General features: G+C 42.1%; 1 protein-coding gene and 1 long non-coding RNA gene across 2 annotated transcripts; both read right to left on the bottom strand.

The window, feature by feature from the left end:
• Nucleotides 1-5,474: 5,474 nt before the first annotated feature.
• On the bottom strand, nucleotides 5,475-6,450 carry LOC147610443 (uncharacterized). The gene is made up of 2 exons (XR_015264060.1): nucleotides 6,197-6,450; nucleotides 5,475-6,008 (listed from the first exon to the last, which is right to left on the bottom strand). It is a non-coding gene; the product is annotated as an uncharacterized LOC147610443 (long non-coding RNA).
• A 10,391-nt stretch (nucleotides 6,451-16,841) lies between these two features.
• Nucleotides 16,842-18,675, bottom strand: LOC147610444 (uncharacterized). Its single transcript, XM_086786259.1, has one exon. The coding sequence runs from the start codon at nucleotides 18,148-18,150 to the stop codon at nucleotides 17,104-17,106; it is 1,047 nt and encodes a 348-aa protein (XP_086642385.1). The 5' UTR covers nucleotides 18,151-18,675; the 3' UTR covers nucleotides 16,842-17,103.
• Between the last annotated feature and the right edge of the window lie 426 nt (nucleotides 18,676-19,101).

Below are 19,101 nucleotides of genomic sequence, written 5' to 3' on the forward strand. Positions count from 1 at the left end.
TTGCCTTAGGTAAGAAGGCAAGGGGGGACATGTGTCACAATGCCATGGATTCCCTCTCTAAGACTCCATTTCCCACACCCTTAATAAGCCACTTTCACTAAGATTCGACCCACACGATGCATGGTTTCCTAGCTCAATCTCGCATAGCCAAGGTATGAGTTTTGGCGAGATGACAATAATGAACACAAAAAATTTGATGAATATGAGAAAATATGCGCAAACGTATAAGACTTATTATTCGATTTCATATTGGGTATAATATACACATAAAATGAGGATTCAATGACTCGACTAGAGACTATTTACATTGTTAGTGGGGAGGGATCTTATAAGTATGGTGCAATAGATAACCTTATGTAAGACACTTAGTTTCACCCTATCCTGGGCAATTCTTCAAACAACGTCTCTCATAACTCCAACTTTCTTAAAGCTGCATGAATGGATGAATTCACGCACCAACTTTATGAAGTCCCAATACCTTAATGAACACATAGTAAAGGTGTTTATACATGGAAAATTTGAACATTGTGCAATATTAATAATTTCTCATTTCTTACCTAACCTGGAGATTTTCGCAATGTAAGAATCTCATATAGTCTAGGATATACTAGAGTGAGTGCATAATTCAAATATGAAAACATTGAATGCAAGGTAATACGTGCTTTAGATAAACCAGCTGTAGGGCTCTTAAAATGAATTTTTAGGGGTTCTTGTTTGGTTTTCTTCCCTCAATTTTTGGGCATCGCTCACTTTTCGTAGCTCGTCTTTTTGACTGCCTACAATTTATGGATTTTCTAAAATTTGCTTGAACAAAAGTCTGTAAACTAGGTACATCTACAGTGAGCTTGAATACATATGTCCTCTAACACTATCTCCCACAAAATCTTAAAGACCCTTGTCAGGTAGCATTGATCAAAATCATGTCGCCTTTTTTGGGCCGTCGGATAAAGTAATCTCGGACAAGTAAACTACACCGAATAAACTACAAAAATTTGGAAAATTTTCATCTTAGTTTTTTTTGTAGTAAACTCGAACAAGTAAACTACGTCGAGTAAACTACAAAAAAATGGAAAATTTTCATCTTAGTTTACTAAACGATCATAGTTTACTTCCTAGTTTACTAAGCGGGCATAGTTAAGGTCTTAGTTTACTCAGCAAAATGATTAGTTTACTTCATTGTCTAGGTGAGGGTGAATTTGGGTTTGGGACCTACAAAAATTTGGAGCAAGATGTTATGTGCAAAAGAGGATTTGAACTTGAGACCTTGAGTTACCATTGGAAACATTTCACCACTACACTATACCTTCAAGCAATGAAATTACATTGTGGTTCCAAGCCATTATACTCTATGTTTTTCACCCCTAGTTTACTTAACGTAGTTTACTTGTCCGAGTTTACTTTATCCGACGGCCCAAAAAAAGCATCGCGATTTTGATCAATGCCATCCATTGATGCCACCTAACAAGGGTCTTTAAGACCCCATGGGAGACACCTGACAAGGGTCTTTAAGACCCATGGGAGATAGTGTTGAGGGACATCTGTAAAAGGTACACAGTTATCTTTAATGCTGGCCATATTCTAACTAGAATGCTCCACCATGCCATGAAGTTATACCTACCAGAGAAGAGACTATTCATGAGGCCAAAGAATAGTCCAACAAGTAGCTAAGGCATTGGAGGAGATTAAAAGCACGTTATCCCTAGAGGAGAAGAGGCATAGAATGGAGGAGGAGAACCAACAAGAGAAGCTACAACAATTCTTTGATGAGCACCAAAATGTGAACACTCTCCACAAGGAAAGCGGTGGTGGATATTCACATTCTACTACTCTTTCCAAGCATCACCAAAGGGAGGCCCATCATCACAAACAGCCACCAATTATCTTTCTAGCATACTCACCCTAACACAAATCCACCAAACCCTCAACCTAATAAGCAGGCAAAATCAATGCACATTACAACAGCGGGGTGAGGAGCTCCAAGCTATGCAGGCTAGGGTAGACAAAAAAGACTGGTAGGAGCTGGAGAAGATGAGAATGGATTAGGCTATGAAAGCAGCCTGATACCTGGCATCCTGCCACATGTATAGTACAAATTTGACACACAAGCTAAGTTGTTGCAGCATAAAATATAGAGTAAAAGGCCCAAAGGGATGCACTGGAGGCAGCCAAAAAATAAATAACCACACTCAATACAGACAAGGCAGCCCTTTACGCTACTTATGAGGCTGACATAGCAAAGCACAACAGTGAGTTGGCGAGACTAAAGGTTACATACACTTGCATAAACATCCTAGAATTCTCCACAGAGAAGCATTAGAGCTAAGTATACCTAAAGGCACATTCTCATGGGTAATAATAACACCATCTAGCAATAGAAGCAAAAACCCAACTACTAGATCATGGAAATAAGTGGATGATGCATAGAGATCCATGCAAGGAAGTGTGTACCACGACGTTGCTATGGAGATGCTTTTTATGAAGATCTATGAAGCCATCCAGGATGTAGAGGATGACAGGGGAGGTAGTGTTCATAGATGAAGATGTGGCCCTTGAAATCACACTCATAGAAGATCAGATGTCATGGGCACTTATGAGGTTCCAACAATTAGAGCCAGCCCCTTCCCACCACATGCTTTATTCAGGGTGGAGTACTACAACAGATTGAACCACCAACTTACAAGGTTCCTAGCCCACATTTACTATTGACTCTGAGGATGGAGTTTGCATTCATCCAAGTGATGTTAAGCACCTGGTTAACTGGGGCTTCACCAACATTATCTACATCGACATACCTAGATAGAAGCCTAGGATCATAGCATAGTTATGGCACATTTTTTGGCAAACATCTTTTGTAATTGCACTCTAAGCACCATCAATGATTAGTGAAATGGAATATAGCGAAGATTATTCATTCCAATGTAATGGGCTAGTATTGCCATCCTTAGCTAGAATAACATAGGTTTAAGAAATTATGCATTCCTTGGGCACCCATCTTGCCAATGGGTGGCCGATCTCTTTTGAATAAGACTATTGTATAACACCTATTTTGCTAATGGGAAAAGACACACTCCCATTCTCCACTTTAGTGTTTGAGAGCTCTTGCTTGCATGTGCTTATCTTCTTGTTGTTGCTTGCATGAGTAGGATTTGTGGTGTGCTTGTGTGGTTATGCTATGCTCATGCTATATCTTCTCCTTCCCCTCCCCTTCTCTACTCTCCCCTTTCTCTTTCTATCTTGCATTAAGCACTTGCACACACTACGCATTGAGTAGAGGTTGAGCTCCTCCATAGCTCTTTGCTCCTTGCTCTCTACCTCTCTCTTGGGCTTGGCATCCCCAAGACGACAAGGGAAATAGCTAACATGAGTTGTTGCTTTAGCCAACACCACAATCATATCCACACGACATTCCCATTGAGCAAGGCTACTGGATTAGATGGGCATTTGAGTACCACACCCTTGGGCTATGCTTAAAGCTCGACTTCATGATGTGGGTTTTCATCTGGTTGATAATTAGGACTACATATATATATATAGGAAATGTGTGTGAAGACCACCTAGCTACCATCTACGACTCCGACGTTGGTCATGGCCTAAGGAAGTCAAGCGGGAGGATTATGTGTCACCATTTAGTGATTGTTTAGAGGATTCCAAAGCCAGCCATGGGTATCTATGTAGTGGGAGCTCCCATAACCTATGCCAATATCTTATTGTCTAAAATAGAGCCTCTTTGACTGATGGTGCAGCTCCGATCTCTGCTAACACAATCTCATGTTACTCCCAATCATGTGAGATCATCATCATTGTCGCCTCTCCATTGGCTTCCATCCATTACATGCATCTTTTGTATCTATTGTTCTAGGCTACTAACTTCTTCTACTATGGTATAATCTAGGCCCCATATGGGAGATGCATACAGTAGTGCTGGTTTTACTAATGTGTCAAATAGCATGCTTAGTTCTTTATTCCAACATTGTCTCTCTATCAAGCCTAGGGTTGTGTAGCCTTGTATGAGTCTAGCTTCGTTACAAAGAACTGTGGACCACTAAAAACTACTCTAGATAGAGATATATCGTTACAAGCTCTATGGGCTCTCCATCATAGGCAAAATGTGGTGCAAATATGCCTATCCATTGTGCGGATTCACCCGCCTAGGACTTGCTCTCCAAATGATGGGCTCACGAAGTGCAAGGATTTCCCAAACCATCTTTGTTTGTACTCCTGTTTCATGTAATCTCCTCATGAAAATGTGGCCTTACATTTAGCTTTTTGATTCATCAATGCAACTTATAGCAACATTATTCAATTGTTCCCTCAACTTTTGTTAAGTTAAATTGCTTGAAATCTAAAGGCCAAAAATCTGTTGTGTTACAAGTAAGCTCACTTCCTCGATGCTTAAGTTATTCAAAAATATGTCTCCTAATTTTTATTCAAGAACCTCCACACCTAGCCTCCAATAAGTTATAGCTCTAGAGCCATAACCTCCATGAATCATAACCTCCACAAAGTTATGGCCCTAGAGACATAATCTGCATATACCTAACATCAAATGGCTTATGTATTTGAGCCAACTCCATGCGTGTAGGAGCCATAATCTACACCTAGAGCCATAACCTCCATAAGCCATGGAGCAAATATCCAAGTGAACTACAGCACTATATCCATAAACTACCAGATCTAACCTCAAATGAGTTATGGCCATAGAGACATAATCTGCAATGAGTACAACCATAACCTACATGAGTTCTGGCCCAAAAGCCACAACTACAGATTCATAACCTCCAATGGCGAATATGGCCCTAGATTCACGATCTTGATCTAATACGTTACGATCCTAGAGCTATAATCTCCATGAGCCTAGGAGCCATAACCTACATGAGCATTGAATCATATGGCTCTAGAGCCACAACATCCATGAGCTATGGAGCAACCCTAGATCCATAAACTCCATGATCCTACTTAGAGCCATAACTTACACAACCTCCAATGACTAGAGTTATCCAATGGCAAACATCCAAGTGAGTCATCGCCCTAGAGCCATAACCTAAGGGTTGTAACCTCCATGAAAAGAAGCCATAACCTACATGGAGCAAACATCCAAGTGTGTTATGGTTGTATATCCATAAGTCCCATGACCCTAAAATCCAACAACCTCCAATGAGATATGGTCATAGAGCCATAACCTAAGGGTTGTAACCTCCACGAAAAGAAGCCATAACCTACATGGAGCAAACATCCAAGTGTGTTATGGTTGTATATCCATAAGTCCCATGACCCTAAAATCCAACAACCTCCAATGAGATATGGTCATAGAGCCATAGCCTACATGAACCTAATCACACACAATTTCTAAGGACAACATAACTAGCTAGTTCTGAGAAATTTCTTCCAATCGACAACAATCATATGTTGATTGCTCTAGGGAGCACCTTCAAGGTATATAAGCATTTATTTGAATATCGTCAAATACTTGATGGTTTCTTGCAAGCCAAATATTATCCAGAGGGCCAGTATCTCGTCCATGCAGTTTACATATTGATCTGAAGAGAGAGTCTCTCTCTCTCTCTCTCACACAGAGTATTATGTCCACACACACATACCCCATAGTTGTGAAAACCTTTCAATGTTAAGAACAAACCTCATCTTTCCAAATAACCCAAACCTCGACTTCAGATGGCCACTCAACATCCACATTGCCATCCTTAATCTTTTGGACAGGAAACTCATTAAAATTTTCCACAGGCAGAACATAATGATATGCCCCACAGGCTGCCTTGGCCTCATTACAGGTCCATTCACCAGGATTATTGTATCACTGTCAAACAGACGATCAAAGTCCCCAGGCTTCCCAATCTTGACAACATCTTGCTTGAAGTAGTAGCTAACACCTGCACCTTCCTTGTGACATTCTTCCCAGATCATAGTTCTTCCAGAGAAGTGAGGGTCCCTGCACAGATTATAGAGCAAGTCGAATCCCCACATGGTCTTCCCCGTCCCAGGACTACCAGTACCTGGCACAAAGTGCAAGCAAAAACTGATACGCAGGCTAGCAGCACAAAGTCAAATAAAACTGAAATAGAGCAGATCTTGCCTGGAAGTGCAAGGTTTACATGGAACCAAGGGCTATTCTCAGATGCAGAGATGCAAGATTTGTGAACATGAACATGTAAGAAAACAAGGGGCTTTTGCATTTGCTTACCAGATCCACGAATTGCATGGCTCACTGCAACATTTGGACAAACAACTTAAGAAATTATCCATGCCTGTGTGGCTACACATGTGGTAGATTGTACTTCAATCCTATCCTATAACCAAGCCCATATAAACAGGCCCTCACACCTTGTATCACATACTTTCCTTTCCATACCCTTTTTAGGTCATTTTGACCTTTTGTAGAGTAGACATTAATACACTTTTGTAGAATAGACTTTAATACAACTTTCTTTCTCTCCCCTCCTTGCATGGAAAGAAACTTCATATTAATATGAAGTGCCAAAATGCTCCAAGGGAGCTGAAAAGGAAACAAAGAGAGTCTCAAACCAACAACAAAATATTAAGTCAAGCAAATAGAATTTATAACACAGCATAGAAAATACAAATTAAATCCAGCAAAAGAATGCTGGTAACGGTGAAAAATACTTACTAGGTACACTAAAACCCTGAACTAAAAAAGGAAACCAGGAGTTACCTGTGATCTATGAATTGGGGCTAGGGGAAGGATATGAAAAGGAAAATATGTGTTATATGATACAAGGTGTGAGGGCCTGTTTACAAAAGGCCAAAATGACCTATGAGACCATAATATTACATCATCATCATATGCATACCCAAAGGCTGAGGCACTACAAAAAAGAAATAGAGATCTTGATTAGCCTGTTTCCCAAACAAATATCTCTATAGAATAAGAAAAAGACCACATGTATAGGTCAAATCTAACATGGAAGCTAAAAGTGTGGAACAACATTATAGATTTGCAAAACAGATCACATACCCACTCATTTAACAAAGCATTTTCTCATCTACTTTTTCATTTAACCAATAATTCATGCCACTCAACAATAATTCATGCCAATGATAATCAACCCCATGTTTATTGTTTATCCCATCTACCCTTCAATCCCCCTAGTAAAGCTAGACTTAGAAGAAAATTTAGGCTCCCTCTTTTGAATAATGATTTGTATCTTCCAATGATTTGTAGGCTCGGATCTACACAATTTGGCTAATGTCAAGCTCCGTCATAGGAATAGAAAATGGTTAAATCTAGACTAAAATTGGTCCTAAACCTTACTCACCTCCCTTGGACTCCCTTAATGAAGCCCTCTTCAACCTCTATGGAAACATTGTCTTAAGAGCCTTTTTTCAAGAACAAAACCAAAAAATTTCCCCCCTTGAAAAGCACAAACCCAACTTGGTTACCCCAAACATTCAAGAGCACCCAATCCTAAACATTGCCCTCGCCAAGGCTTATCACAGAGAAAAAGAGCCACCCAAGCCATATCTAAAACTTTTCCTCTCTAACTTGAAGAACAACCCAAATCTGATCATCAAACAAGGAGATAAGAATCTGGCAGTAGATGGCCATTTGGGGAGCCAGCATCTTTGGGAAGGTAGGGCAGTTAAGGAAACCTATAAAAGGGACCCTCAGGGTCATTTGCAAGAGAGCACTCCTCAATCTTGGACTCTAGGCCCTGGGCTAGCTTGGTGTACCCATATAATGCTGGCACTAGAGGTGTTTTCAAAGCGCGTCCATGGCGCGATTAGGTGAAACAGGCTATATATTGATAAGATCTCTGACTTCATTGACACATGAGAGGACTAAAAGCACCACTAGCACGAGGCTGATTCCACATCTTTGATGCACCAAAGGACTTTTGTGATGCATGTTGTGAGACCCCTGCCCCCTCCGCGCACCGGAATCCGGGGAGCTAGCAACGGAAGTAACAACCTTGCACGTAGGGCAGAACTTCCCACTCGGGGCCTCGCCCACGAATGTCCTGACAAGAAACTAATCTGGCGGCTCTTCCAAAACCGAACCCAAAAAAAACATCCCTCGCCCAGAAAACATAGGCGATTCCTCCAAGAAAATTCTTCTAACGTAGTCAAGGGCCTTAACTAACCTTTGTATTTATTCTGACCAAACCGCTGGTCACATGGCCAAATCAAAGGAAGAACTTGCACTTGGTTCATAAAGACCAATGCTTTTTCCCCCATCAAAGAGACACAACCGTTGATTCTTTTCCATAGAAGAAGGATTATCCTGTGACTTACTTCAACTATCGTAACTTGAACAAAATTGAATTTTATTCTAGGAATCCATCAGTCCAGCCTAACCCTATCCAATCCCACGGGTTAGCCAACTGCCCAATCACTGTATTGATAGGATCCATTATAAAAATTTGGTTATGTTTTGTCCTGGGTACCGGGGAAAAGAGTTTCCAGGTCCCCTAGCCGTCTATCATGCAAAACTTAAATAGACAGCCCACTTACACACCCAATATGAAATTACCTTTTCTCTGATTCAACTATTTCAAAAATAGATTTGCAATAAAACCACAGTGTTTCCATCCTAATCCTCAGTATTCCATTTTCAGATTCAATTTCTAAATTTTCCACTTTCCAACCATAAAATCCAAATTCAATCATTCCTTCCTCAGCGTTCCCATGGCATCATCGGTAATCAGAACGCTCACCACCTGCTCACTTAGGGGTCTTTTCAATAGTTCCTAGCCCATAGTACCTAGGAGTTTAATCACATAAAAACCATATGGACTCTCAGTTGGAGATCAGCAAGATCAACCAACAAGATCCATGTAAAAGAGCCATGAACTCATCCGTTGAAGACCAACAAGTCCAATCAACCAGATCCATGCCCGTGCTTAGAAAACAGCTCCAACTCATTTTTTTTCTTCCTCGTTGCACACGTGGGTATCCTGGGCGACCCGAGCACCATATGGTTAGCACCCTCTATGTTCCTTCCTAGCGCTTCACTCCCGCTTCCTTGGTCCCTCATCCACTCTACCGGAAGCTCACCATTTTTAATTGAACCGGGGCTGGTCAAGACCTCGGTCGACCTTGCCAGGCACGAGACATCCTTCATTGACTCTCTGTGCTGTTGCAACTATATCACTTAGGTCACCAACGACCTCATTCCACAAGATAGTCAAAATGCTTCCCCAGCATTATTGACATAAAACAATCTTCAAAAAACAGGTTTCGCATACAATTATAGTTCCAACAAAATTTCCATCTTTCCTCATCATTACACATTCTTTCACATCATTCCTCATCATTTCTTATCGTCCCATATCATTTCTCATCATTCCATATCATTTCTCATTATCCCACATCAATTTAAATCCAATCACATCACTCCCACATCAACTCACATCCAATCACATCATCTCACATCAATTCATATCCAATCACATCATCTCACATCAATTCACATCCAATCACATTATTCCCACATCAACTCACATCCAATCACATCATCTCACATCAATTCACATCTGATCACATCATTCCCACATCAACTCACATCCAATCACATCATCTCACATCAAATCACATCCAATCACATCATCCCACATCAATCCACATCTAATCACATCATTCCCACATCAATCCACATCTTTCCACATTATTCCCATATCATTCCCACATCTATTCACATCTTCCCACATCAATCCACATCTAATCACATCATTCCCACTTCAATCCACATCTAATCACATCATTCCCACATCTCATTCCCACATCTAATCACATCATTCCCACATCAATCTACATCTATTCACATCTTCCCACATCAATCCACATCTCATCACATCATTCCCACATCAATCCACATCTTCCCACATCAATCCACATCTAATCACATCATTCCATATCAATCCACATCTATTCATAATTTCCCACAGCAATCCACATCTAATCACATCATTTCACATCCATTCACAATTTCCCACATCAATCCACATCTAATCGCATCATTTCACATCTATTCATAATTTTCCACATCAATCCACATCTAATCACATCATTTCACATCCATTCACATCATTCACATCCATTCACATCATTTTTATCTAAATGAATCATTTCCATAATTCATCTAGAATTTTGTGCATAACTTTCTTTATTTTTCAAGCAAATGAATAATGCTCAAAACTCCACTTTTAGCATAAAGTTTATTTCGCATAAATTCATTCTCTAATAATATAAATGTTTCCATAGCTTCCCACATTTTCTAAGAAATGATAATACTCAAAATTCCACTTTTGATATAAAATTTATCTATGCATAAATTCAATTTGATTTTACCATAACTTTTTCATATTTTCTATGAAATGAGAATGCTTAAAATTTCACTTTTAGCATAAAAATTAATTATTCATAAAATTCATTTTTTAATAATAAAATTTCTGCCATAGTTTTCTCGCATTTTCTACAAAATGAGAATGTCCAAAAGTTCACTTTTAATTTAAAAATTTGTTTATGCGAATCCTTCATTTTCTAATGATAAAATTTTGCTATAGTTTCCCCGCGTTTACTATGAAATGAGAATACTCAAAAGTTCACTTTTAGCATAAAATTTAATTTATGTAAAAATCTTCATTTTCTATTGATAAAATTTTGCTATAGTTTCCCCGCGTTTACTATGAAATAATAATGCAAAAAAATTCACTTTTAATATAAAAGTTAGTTTATGCATAAACCAAGGCTTAAACATAAACATTAATTCATCATAATCAAGAAAAGCATGGTTTTAAGAGAAAAACCACAAAATAAAATGCTTCCCAAGCATGAGGGAGGTTGGGAAGAGATTACCATTGAAAAAGAGAATTGAAAAAGAGAGGAAAACATCATTGATTTAGGCTTACCCTTGGTTTGCTGGATTCCTTGTTCGAAAAGCCCTGCACAGATCCCAACCTGGTCCCTTCAAGGGTGAAGGGGAGTAGTTAGGTGTAGTGGAAAAGTGGATTATTGAGGCAATGGAGGAATACTTTGATGTAACTGGCTACAATGAGAGAAGCAAGATAGCTCTCGCCAGGATAAAGATTGTGGAAACGGCCAGGGTCGTTTGGAGGAACCACTGCAAGACTAACCGTCTAGACCGGAATACCCAGACTTGGACCGATCTTAAAGCTTACCTCAAAGGCCTATACAGGTGCAAAGGGGGATGTTCTATGTGCCTTCTGATTTTTTTCCAAACTTTTTAAAGCATGTGAAGGTGGATGAAAAGCAGGATGAGGAATCTAGGTCAAGGTTTGAGACTTTTGCAGATGAGGAGTTGCCAGTGGATTCTTCTTTGGATTTGGACGTCATTGTTGTACATGACAGTGATTTGGAAGGCTCTATTGGAGATCATTTGCATTCGGATCTGGATGACATGCATGCACATGGAAGCAAAGAGGATGATGCCTTGGGATTGGCTGATGGTAAGAAGGAAGAGGAGTTGGATACAGAATGCCTTGAAGATGATTCTTTGCCAGATTCTACAAGGGAGGAGGATGGGGTAGAGACTTGTGATGAAGTGAAGACGGTTTGCAATGCGGATGTGGAGAGCACGGAGGAAGATCCTATTATTATGGATTTTCTTGGACAGCTTGATGGTGGTCTGGTACCTGCGAGACGATGAATGAAGTGGATGTTTTTCCATTTGATGCATTTTGTGCTGGGGAGTCTTTGGACAATGATACTAGGGGGTTGGCAACACTCAAGAAGGTATGCATGTAGATTTGGCTGATGAAGAGCGTTGTGAGGTGAGTATTGTGCTTGAGGATGATATGTGGGAAGTTGCTAGCCTTGATGAACAGGAGCCAGAGGTGGACATGGATGCTGATATGGTTGAGAGTGTAACTAAGGCTTCTTTTCGTGTTGCTGAAATGCTAAAAGCAAAGCCCATGGATGACAAGGATTCTGAACCAGCTGAGTCATATGGTTGTGAAGAGATGCCTATATTACAAGAGCTGGAAGTGCTTGTGGACACTGCTGTTGGAAAGGATCTGGATTTTTGTGTGCATAAAGGTCAAAATGTTGGAACCTGGCCTTCACTGGTAATGATGAATTAGATGTTAAATGTTGCAATGCCACAGGTTTTGAAGACAAGGAGGTTTGTTGTGGGTGAAGTGTTCGTAAATGATTGGATGCATATGGTTGACATTTGGTATGTAGTGATGCAGCCATTGTGTTTCATAGATGTTGGGAAATGGGATGGTGAGTTACAGCTGTTTCCTTTTGATCCTAGTGGATAACTATTGGACTTATCTTTTTGCTGCTGAGCATAAATGCTCTAGCAGATGGGGGGGTTGGCAAAGTATGTCAAGTGTTTTTCTGAAAGGTGTTTTGGGCTTGTGTACATATGGATGCATGGCATGTGTGAAGGTTTTGCTTTGGAATGCCTTGGCAGATGTACACGGTGGACGGTTTGGCTGTAGGCTTGTACAGGTTTTTTCGGAGCATGGTCTACTGGAGGTCTGCTGGAGATGGTATCAGCCACTCGGTAGCTTGAATGTGTACGCGTTCCCAAGTACAATGGGCACTCGCGGGTTGTATTTGAAAGAGTGTGTGGAAGCATGGGAGCAATTAAAAGTTGAAGGGGCCAAGGTCACATTGAACATGGTGTGAAAAGCATTGGGTGGCCATCTTTTAGGCTTTTTATAAAAATAAAAAAAATAATCAACGTGGCTAGCTTGTTGAAAAGCCATTTGGCCGCTTGTTCAATTGCCAGCTACCTTGCCAGCACATCATCTGGAAGGTTGGTGAACTGGAAAAGCGAAGAGAGGAGACAGGAGAAGGGTCCCGATTTTTGGTGAGCTAGGGTGGCTAGCAGCACGCAGGTGCAAGGGAACAGAGGCCGGTGCAGGGTGGCTGACTGGGGACAGCTGAAGCGTGGATAGCTGGGCTGCTAGCGACGAGGAGAGAGAAGCCACTGCGGAGACAGACGGCTGGCGACTGTGTGAAGAGACGGGCTGACGGCGTGGGTGAAGCCATCGTGGCGAAGGACGGTGGCTGGTGGTCACTGAAGAGAAAAGACAGAGGGGCCGCCTCGCGCTTGTTTGGTCCGCTAGAGGAGCTGTGGCTCTGGTGCAGGAAGTAGCGGTGATTGGCACGTAAAGCAACCGCCGGCAAGCGCAAAGGTTTTTGCTGCAGAGGTGGCTGGTAGTGCTGAAGGATAGGTGCGAAGGGCTGGTACCATAGGAGCTTAGAGGGCTAGAGGTGACACACAGAAGTGATGGGCTGCAGAGAACTTGAGGGTTGCTGGTGGGGCGCCCTTTGAAGAGAGAGTGGCCGGGTTCTTTCTGGTGTGGTTGGCACAGCCACGGATGCTATTGGTGGTTGGTCGTTTCGTGTATGGATGCAGTGAGGGGTAAAGTGCAGTGCTCTGTTTTAGCTTGGTGGCTTACAGTGGCTGGTAGCAAGGAAGAGGGAGTACTGTTGCCAGCGCGAACAGGTTCTTTTTGTTTTGGTGGGCTGCTGCGGTGGCTGTTGTTGCCGTCAGAAGAGAGAGTGTAGTGCAGAGACGTGTGGTCGTGTGGTTGAAGAGGCTTGGTCATCAGACGCGCAAGGTTGTAATTCCTGAGGCAGTGAGGCTGTGGTTGAATTCCCTTGGCAGTAAATCCAAGCCTGAGTGTTTGTAAGGTTGTGTGAGTAAGGCTTCTGTGTCGGGAGAAGCTTGTATGAAGTGTTGATTTGGAATTTAATTGCTGGGTGTTTACTTTGATTATGGTGTCCCTGTTTTGGCTGTCTTTCTGGTGTGGGTGGTGTGGTGAACTGTGAGAAGTGTTCCAGCCGGTTTGGCTGGTGGTGCCCCCGTTGGTGTTAGTGTTTCCAAAGTTGGGAGGTGAAGGGCTATAGAGGCATGGTCTTTTTTTCTTGTTTTCACCTCACACCGCCAGTCTTTAGGGCCTTTTAGTTGGCTTGTTGTTGCACTCCAATAAGATGATGATGAAGATCCCTAACTAGCTTGAGTGCTAGTCCTAGCTATGGAGTGAAGATTGAAAGAAAATGGTGAAGGCTTCAACTCAAGGAAAGAAAATAAAGGTTTTGTAAGCTTCAAACATCCTGAAAATGGATATCATTATGAAGGAAATGATTTCCCTAATGCATTCCCCAAGCTCAAACTCTCAAACGGGCTAAGAAACACATAGATTTGGCCATGGAAAGCTCTCACGAAATCAAGATTAGTAAAAACGTTTTTGATTAGCAAAAGTAAGCAAGATTAGTGAAAACTTTTCCCTAATTTTGGTCCCATCATTCAAATTTTGAAGTGGCCACCTCAGAATTTGGTCCTTAGCCAACCCATGACCCTAAAACTTTACTCAAATGAAAAATTCAAGATAATCCAAGCATTACACACTCCCCATGCCCCATTTCTTGATTAAGAAATCAATCAAAATCAAGAAAACTAAGAAAATCCCCAAGAAACTTCAAGAAAATAAAAAAATCGAGAAAATGTAGAATTTTTTGAAATTTTCAAAAATCATGGATCAGAGACCTAGTTCTGATACCTCTGTAATGATGGAGAAAAGAGAAAGACAAGATTGCACTCATAATGGAGTATCCCATGCACTCATGATAGAGTACCACATGCACTCAATATGGAGTACAACATAGCCATAGAAACATGAAGCTCCAAGAAGTAAGATTTTATTCATAAGAGTATGTTATGACCATGGTTACAATATTCACTTATATATTAGCCCACCATTTCACGCTCATTAATATTGAGCCTCATACTTGACTGGCCATAACCGTGCCCATGAGCCTCTCCTTATGTACAACTCAAGTAGCCCCTTTCATTGTAGATGCAGGTTGATCACGGAATGGTGCAATGGCATTGTCCAACAAATCTCATACGAAGCCACTATCAATGAGTAGCTGGCGTAGCAATGAGAGGAGGAGTGTGCAAAATGCATCCATGTGTATAATGTGTGAGTGCACCTTGCAAGTTGTGTGTATCAATGGCAAAATGAGGGAAAGAGAAAAATGTGTGTGTGTGTGTGTGTGTCTGGGGGGACGTGTGTAGCGAGAGAGCACTTGGTTTCTTGCTGCGAAATGCGGATGGGCACGAAGTGGAGGCGTAGGGCTCTAGGGCGCTCTGAATCTACGGAGCAACGGGTGATTAGGCATAAGTGGCTATGAAAGCGTGGAGATGGACGAGAGGCTAGGGTCCGAGCGGACGACAGTGTGGGCGGATTTTTCCAACACAACAGTGGGGAGATATGAGGTCGATGGTAATATCGACGCTATGCATCTCTTTTAAAAAAAAATTGAGGACACTAAGCGTTGAGATAAATGATGCTAATAGGGGCTGATAACGATGAAAAAATCTTATTCATTAATTAACCAAGCAAGAGACATCGTGTAAAACCTTATTTTATTAAGGTGAAACTTTAATCTAAACGTTCTGATACCAATTAAACGTCGCCTACCAATTTCCATCAAATTGCGGTTTCCGTCATCTCTCCCTCACCGCTTCGACGCTGGGCATCTCTCGCCATTTCTCATATGTGCAAGGTAGAGGATGCCCCAAGGAAAGGCACCGTCCCTCCCTCCCTCCGTCCCTCCCTTTGCTCACTTCACCACACTCGACGTTGGCAACGGCTCCAGCGCCAGCATCAGATTTCCCTCCATGCTCGCTCTCTCTCTCTCTCTCTCTCTCTCTCTATAGATAGGGGATTCGAATTAAAAAATATTGGTGGCCTCTATTCCCGTTCCGGTCGTCGGAGCATGCGCTAATAGTGACGCTATAAAAACATAAACGATGCTAAACGTCGATCCTGACATATGGACGCTAATACCCGACACTATGGGGACTGAAATGTACTAGTGATTATTGAGTAGCTCCATCTCCATGTGCCATGACCTCTCCTCACCGCTCTTGAGAAAGTGGTTGTAATAGAAAGGCTTAGTTACACAATCTTTGTCATGCACATAATCTCTCACAAATATTCTAGCATGTAATGAGAAATTGGTTGTAAAAGAGCTTCTTCCTTCACTCCTTCTCGCATGAGTGAGTCACTTTCGGTGCAGCTCCATCTCCATGGGTAGTTCCCTCTCCTCACCTCTCATGCAAACAATCTCTCTCACAAACACACTAGCATGGATTAAGAAAGTGGTTGTAAGAGAAAGACCTAATTATAGTAGGGTCCTTTGTATTATGAGAGAAATAAATGGTTGTAAGAGAAAGGCTTAATCATAGGAGAGTCCTTTGTCTAAATAAGTATATATAAAAGGCCATAATATTCACACTACAGGTTGGCAATTGCATCTTTTTTAATAGGCCCTTGGCCAAATTCCACATTGACCTAACTTTAAAGTGTATCCATCCTAGCCACCTCCCTAAGTGGCCTACCCATGTGGTTTATGATGTCATCTCTACCTCACATCATCCATAACATCGTTTATGGTCTAAAGCTTATCCATCCTAGCCACCTCCCTAAGTGGAATGTGGATTATGACCTCATCTCTACCTGACATCATCCATGACATCATTTGGAGTCTACATATTATAATCACCACACAAATTCAACTTTATAATAACTTAGGAGAATGCTTGACTCCTCTTCATGCAAACTAGAAGAACACATTATAATCACCACACAAATTCAATCTTAGAATAACTTGCAAGAATGCTTGACTCCTCTCACAACTCACTAGAAGAACATACGTCTTTCCTCAAAATACAAAAGCCAAACACATAAAACCAATGGACTCCTAAATGAGTGGCCTCCTTCCACTCCAACACAGTGCTTGAATTTTTCTCTCAATACTTAAAATTAAAGGCAATGCTTAGGCTTAACCAGAATATAGACTTGAAAATAACTAGAAATCATATAAATGTCGAGATTTATAACTAAATTGTACAAATTTCATCCCTATTAAAGAGAACATCAAATTCTAAATTCTAACTGGGATTTCTAAATTTCAACTTGAAAAAGTACACTACAACCTGGGTTATGTGAGCACTGCGAGTCGTCCAACATACATGCAGACCCAATGATTAGAAAGATTGATAAGAAGTGGATGCTTGACCACGTGTGGACAAGCCTCACATTGGAAGCCACCATAACCAAACAATGATGGTTTTCTTGATAGCTATCAGCTAGCCAAGACCTTATCCGTAACAACGTGATTTGGCGGAGGCCCACGTTGTGAGTTTTTGACTGTTGGATCCATCTGTGGTTCTTCAATACATGGATCTACTGTTTCCTCGTCCCAAGGATTTGTTGCAGACCGCCACCACACTGCCCGCGAAGAGGAGAAGCTCTCCGAATGCCTTCTTCTGCGTGGAGAGGCCTTTGATAGTTCAGGACCATCATCATCATCACAGGCTTCACCTTCATGCTCTCCCCACACAACTGATCTTCTCGGCCTGCTGTTGTATACTCCAGAAGAAGAACCGCGGCTCTCAGAGCGCCGCCGCCTGCGAATCATGGCGGACAGGCTGATCTCCTCGGGGCTGCACTTGTAATGGTAATGGTGGTGATGATGGTGCACGATATAGTACTCAAGGTCGTTAGAATCCTTCACTGCCTGTGCGCCGCCCCCATCGTAATTATCATCAACCATGGTTGAAGTGTGAAGCTGATGGGCACTTTTAATCACTCTAGAGAGTCTCTGAAAGAGCTTGTGGATAGCAGCGATAGGGCGCCGCCCAAGGCTCGAGGGCTTTTCCCTAGTATCGAAGTCGCCCCGAAACGAGGAAGCTCGGATACTTAACAGAGTGTGATGCCGATGGTCATGCATGTCCTTGGCCATTTCCTCCTCTTTTAAACTCTGTACAAGCTGAGCCATGTGGTTCTTCAAGCTAGAAAGCTCAAACTCATCGTAGAGGCTGGTCTTGGAAGGAAGCGTGCTTTTGCCCTTTTTTGTTGCCTCCGCGTTAAACCGAGATTTGGTTCTGCCAGAAACTGAGCGATTTCCCCGTGAGGGAAAGGTTCCCTGCACTCTCTTGGTTGGGGCTACTGCCTCCGCAGAACCCCGCTGGTACCACGCCCATGCTGCTGCTTTAATGTGGGCCAAGCCGTCATCAGCATGCTCTCGAGACGAAGGCGAAGAAGTCGAATACCCTGTAGACTTCCGAAAGCTGAGACGGGGATTCAGCTGTAAACTGTACTTTTTGTGGCTGGGCTGAGGCATCGCCATCTCTCTCTCTCTCTCTCTCTCACCAACACGCACACATACACGCGCACACACACAGAATTCACACTCAGTCTTTCTCTCTCTCTGTCTCGGACACACACACGCGCACAAGCTCTCTCTGTCTAGTACGCTGAGAGTCCTATCTCTCCCCTCTCTCTAAATTCAGCTAGGTGCTACACTGCATGACTCACTCTCTCTCTCTCTCTCTCTCTCTCATATGCTCAGAGCTAGCCTTCTAGCTACCCCGTCTCTCCTCCCTTTCTCTAAATTAAGCTAGGTGCTACACTGCATCTCTCGCACTGTCTCTGTCTCCTACGCTAAGAGCTGGCCATCTATCCTGTCTCTTCCCGTCTCTCTAAATTAAACTAGGTGCTACTCTCTCTCTCTCTCTCTCTCTCTCTCTCTCTTTCTCTGTGCTATACTGACTTCATTCATCGATCCTCTCATGAGCACGCTCTCATTCTAGTAGCCTCTCCGCTTGACTGACTCTTGGAGCAGAAGCTCCTGCCTCTTCTTGATCTGTGCGAACGTACTTGAGGCAAAAAGTCGAGCACAATCGTGAATATCGCATCTGCGAATCTCAGCAAAGATATTTCAGAAAGTGTTGCACGTCACGACAATGAAATCCACACCTAGGCCATTACCCCCCCTCCCTCTTTTCAGTCATGTTGGCTATCCAAATGTTTGTCTCGTGCCACAGCAAGTGGAACCTTCACAATATTTTATCCATGTGGGTCATGTAGATAGTAGAGCGTTCATTAGCGTTGCTCTCTTTTTCAACTCTTTAATTTGTCTTCACGTGCAAAGTATACATTGAATTTGCCAAAATGGCTCTCATTCTTAAGAGTTTAGAGAGTATTATATATTAAGTGAGTCAAGGTGGGATGATGGAAGATGGATCTACTAATGAGGGCCGGATTGCGAGTCCGTGTATGCACGTTAACGATTAGGGCA

This window comes from Cibotium barometz, chromosome 49 (assembly GCF_041138505.1).
Source record: "Cibotium barometz isolate CiBa-2024 chromosome 49, ASM4113850v1, whole genome shotgun sequence".
NCBI lineage: Eukaryota > Viridiplantae > Streptophyta > Polypodiopsida > Cyatheales > Cibotiaceae > Cibotium > Cibotium barometz.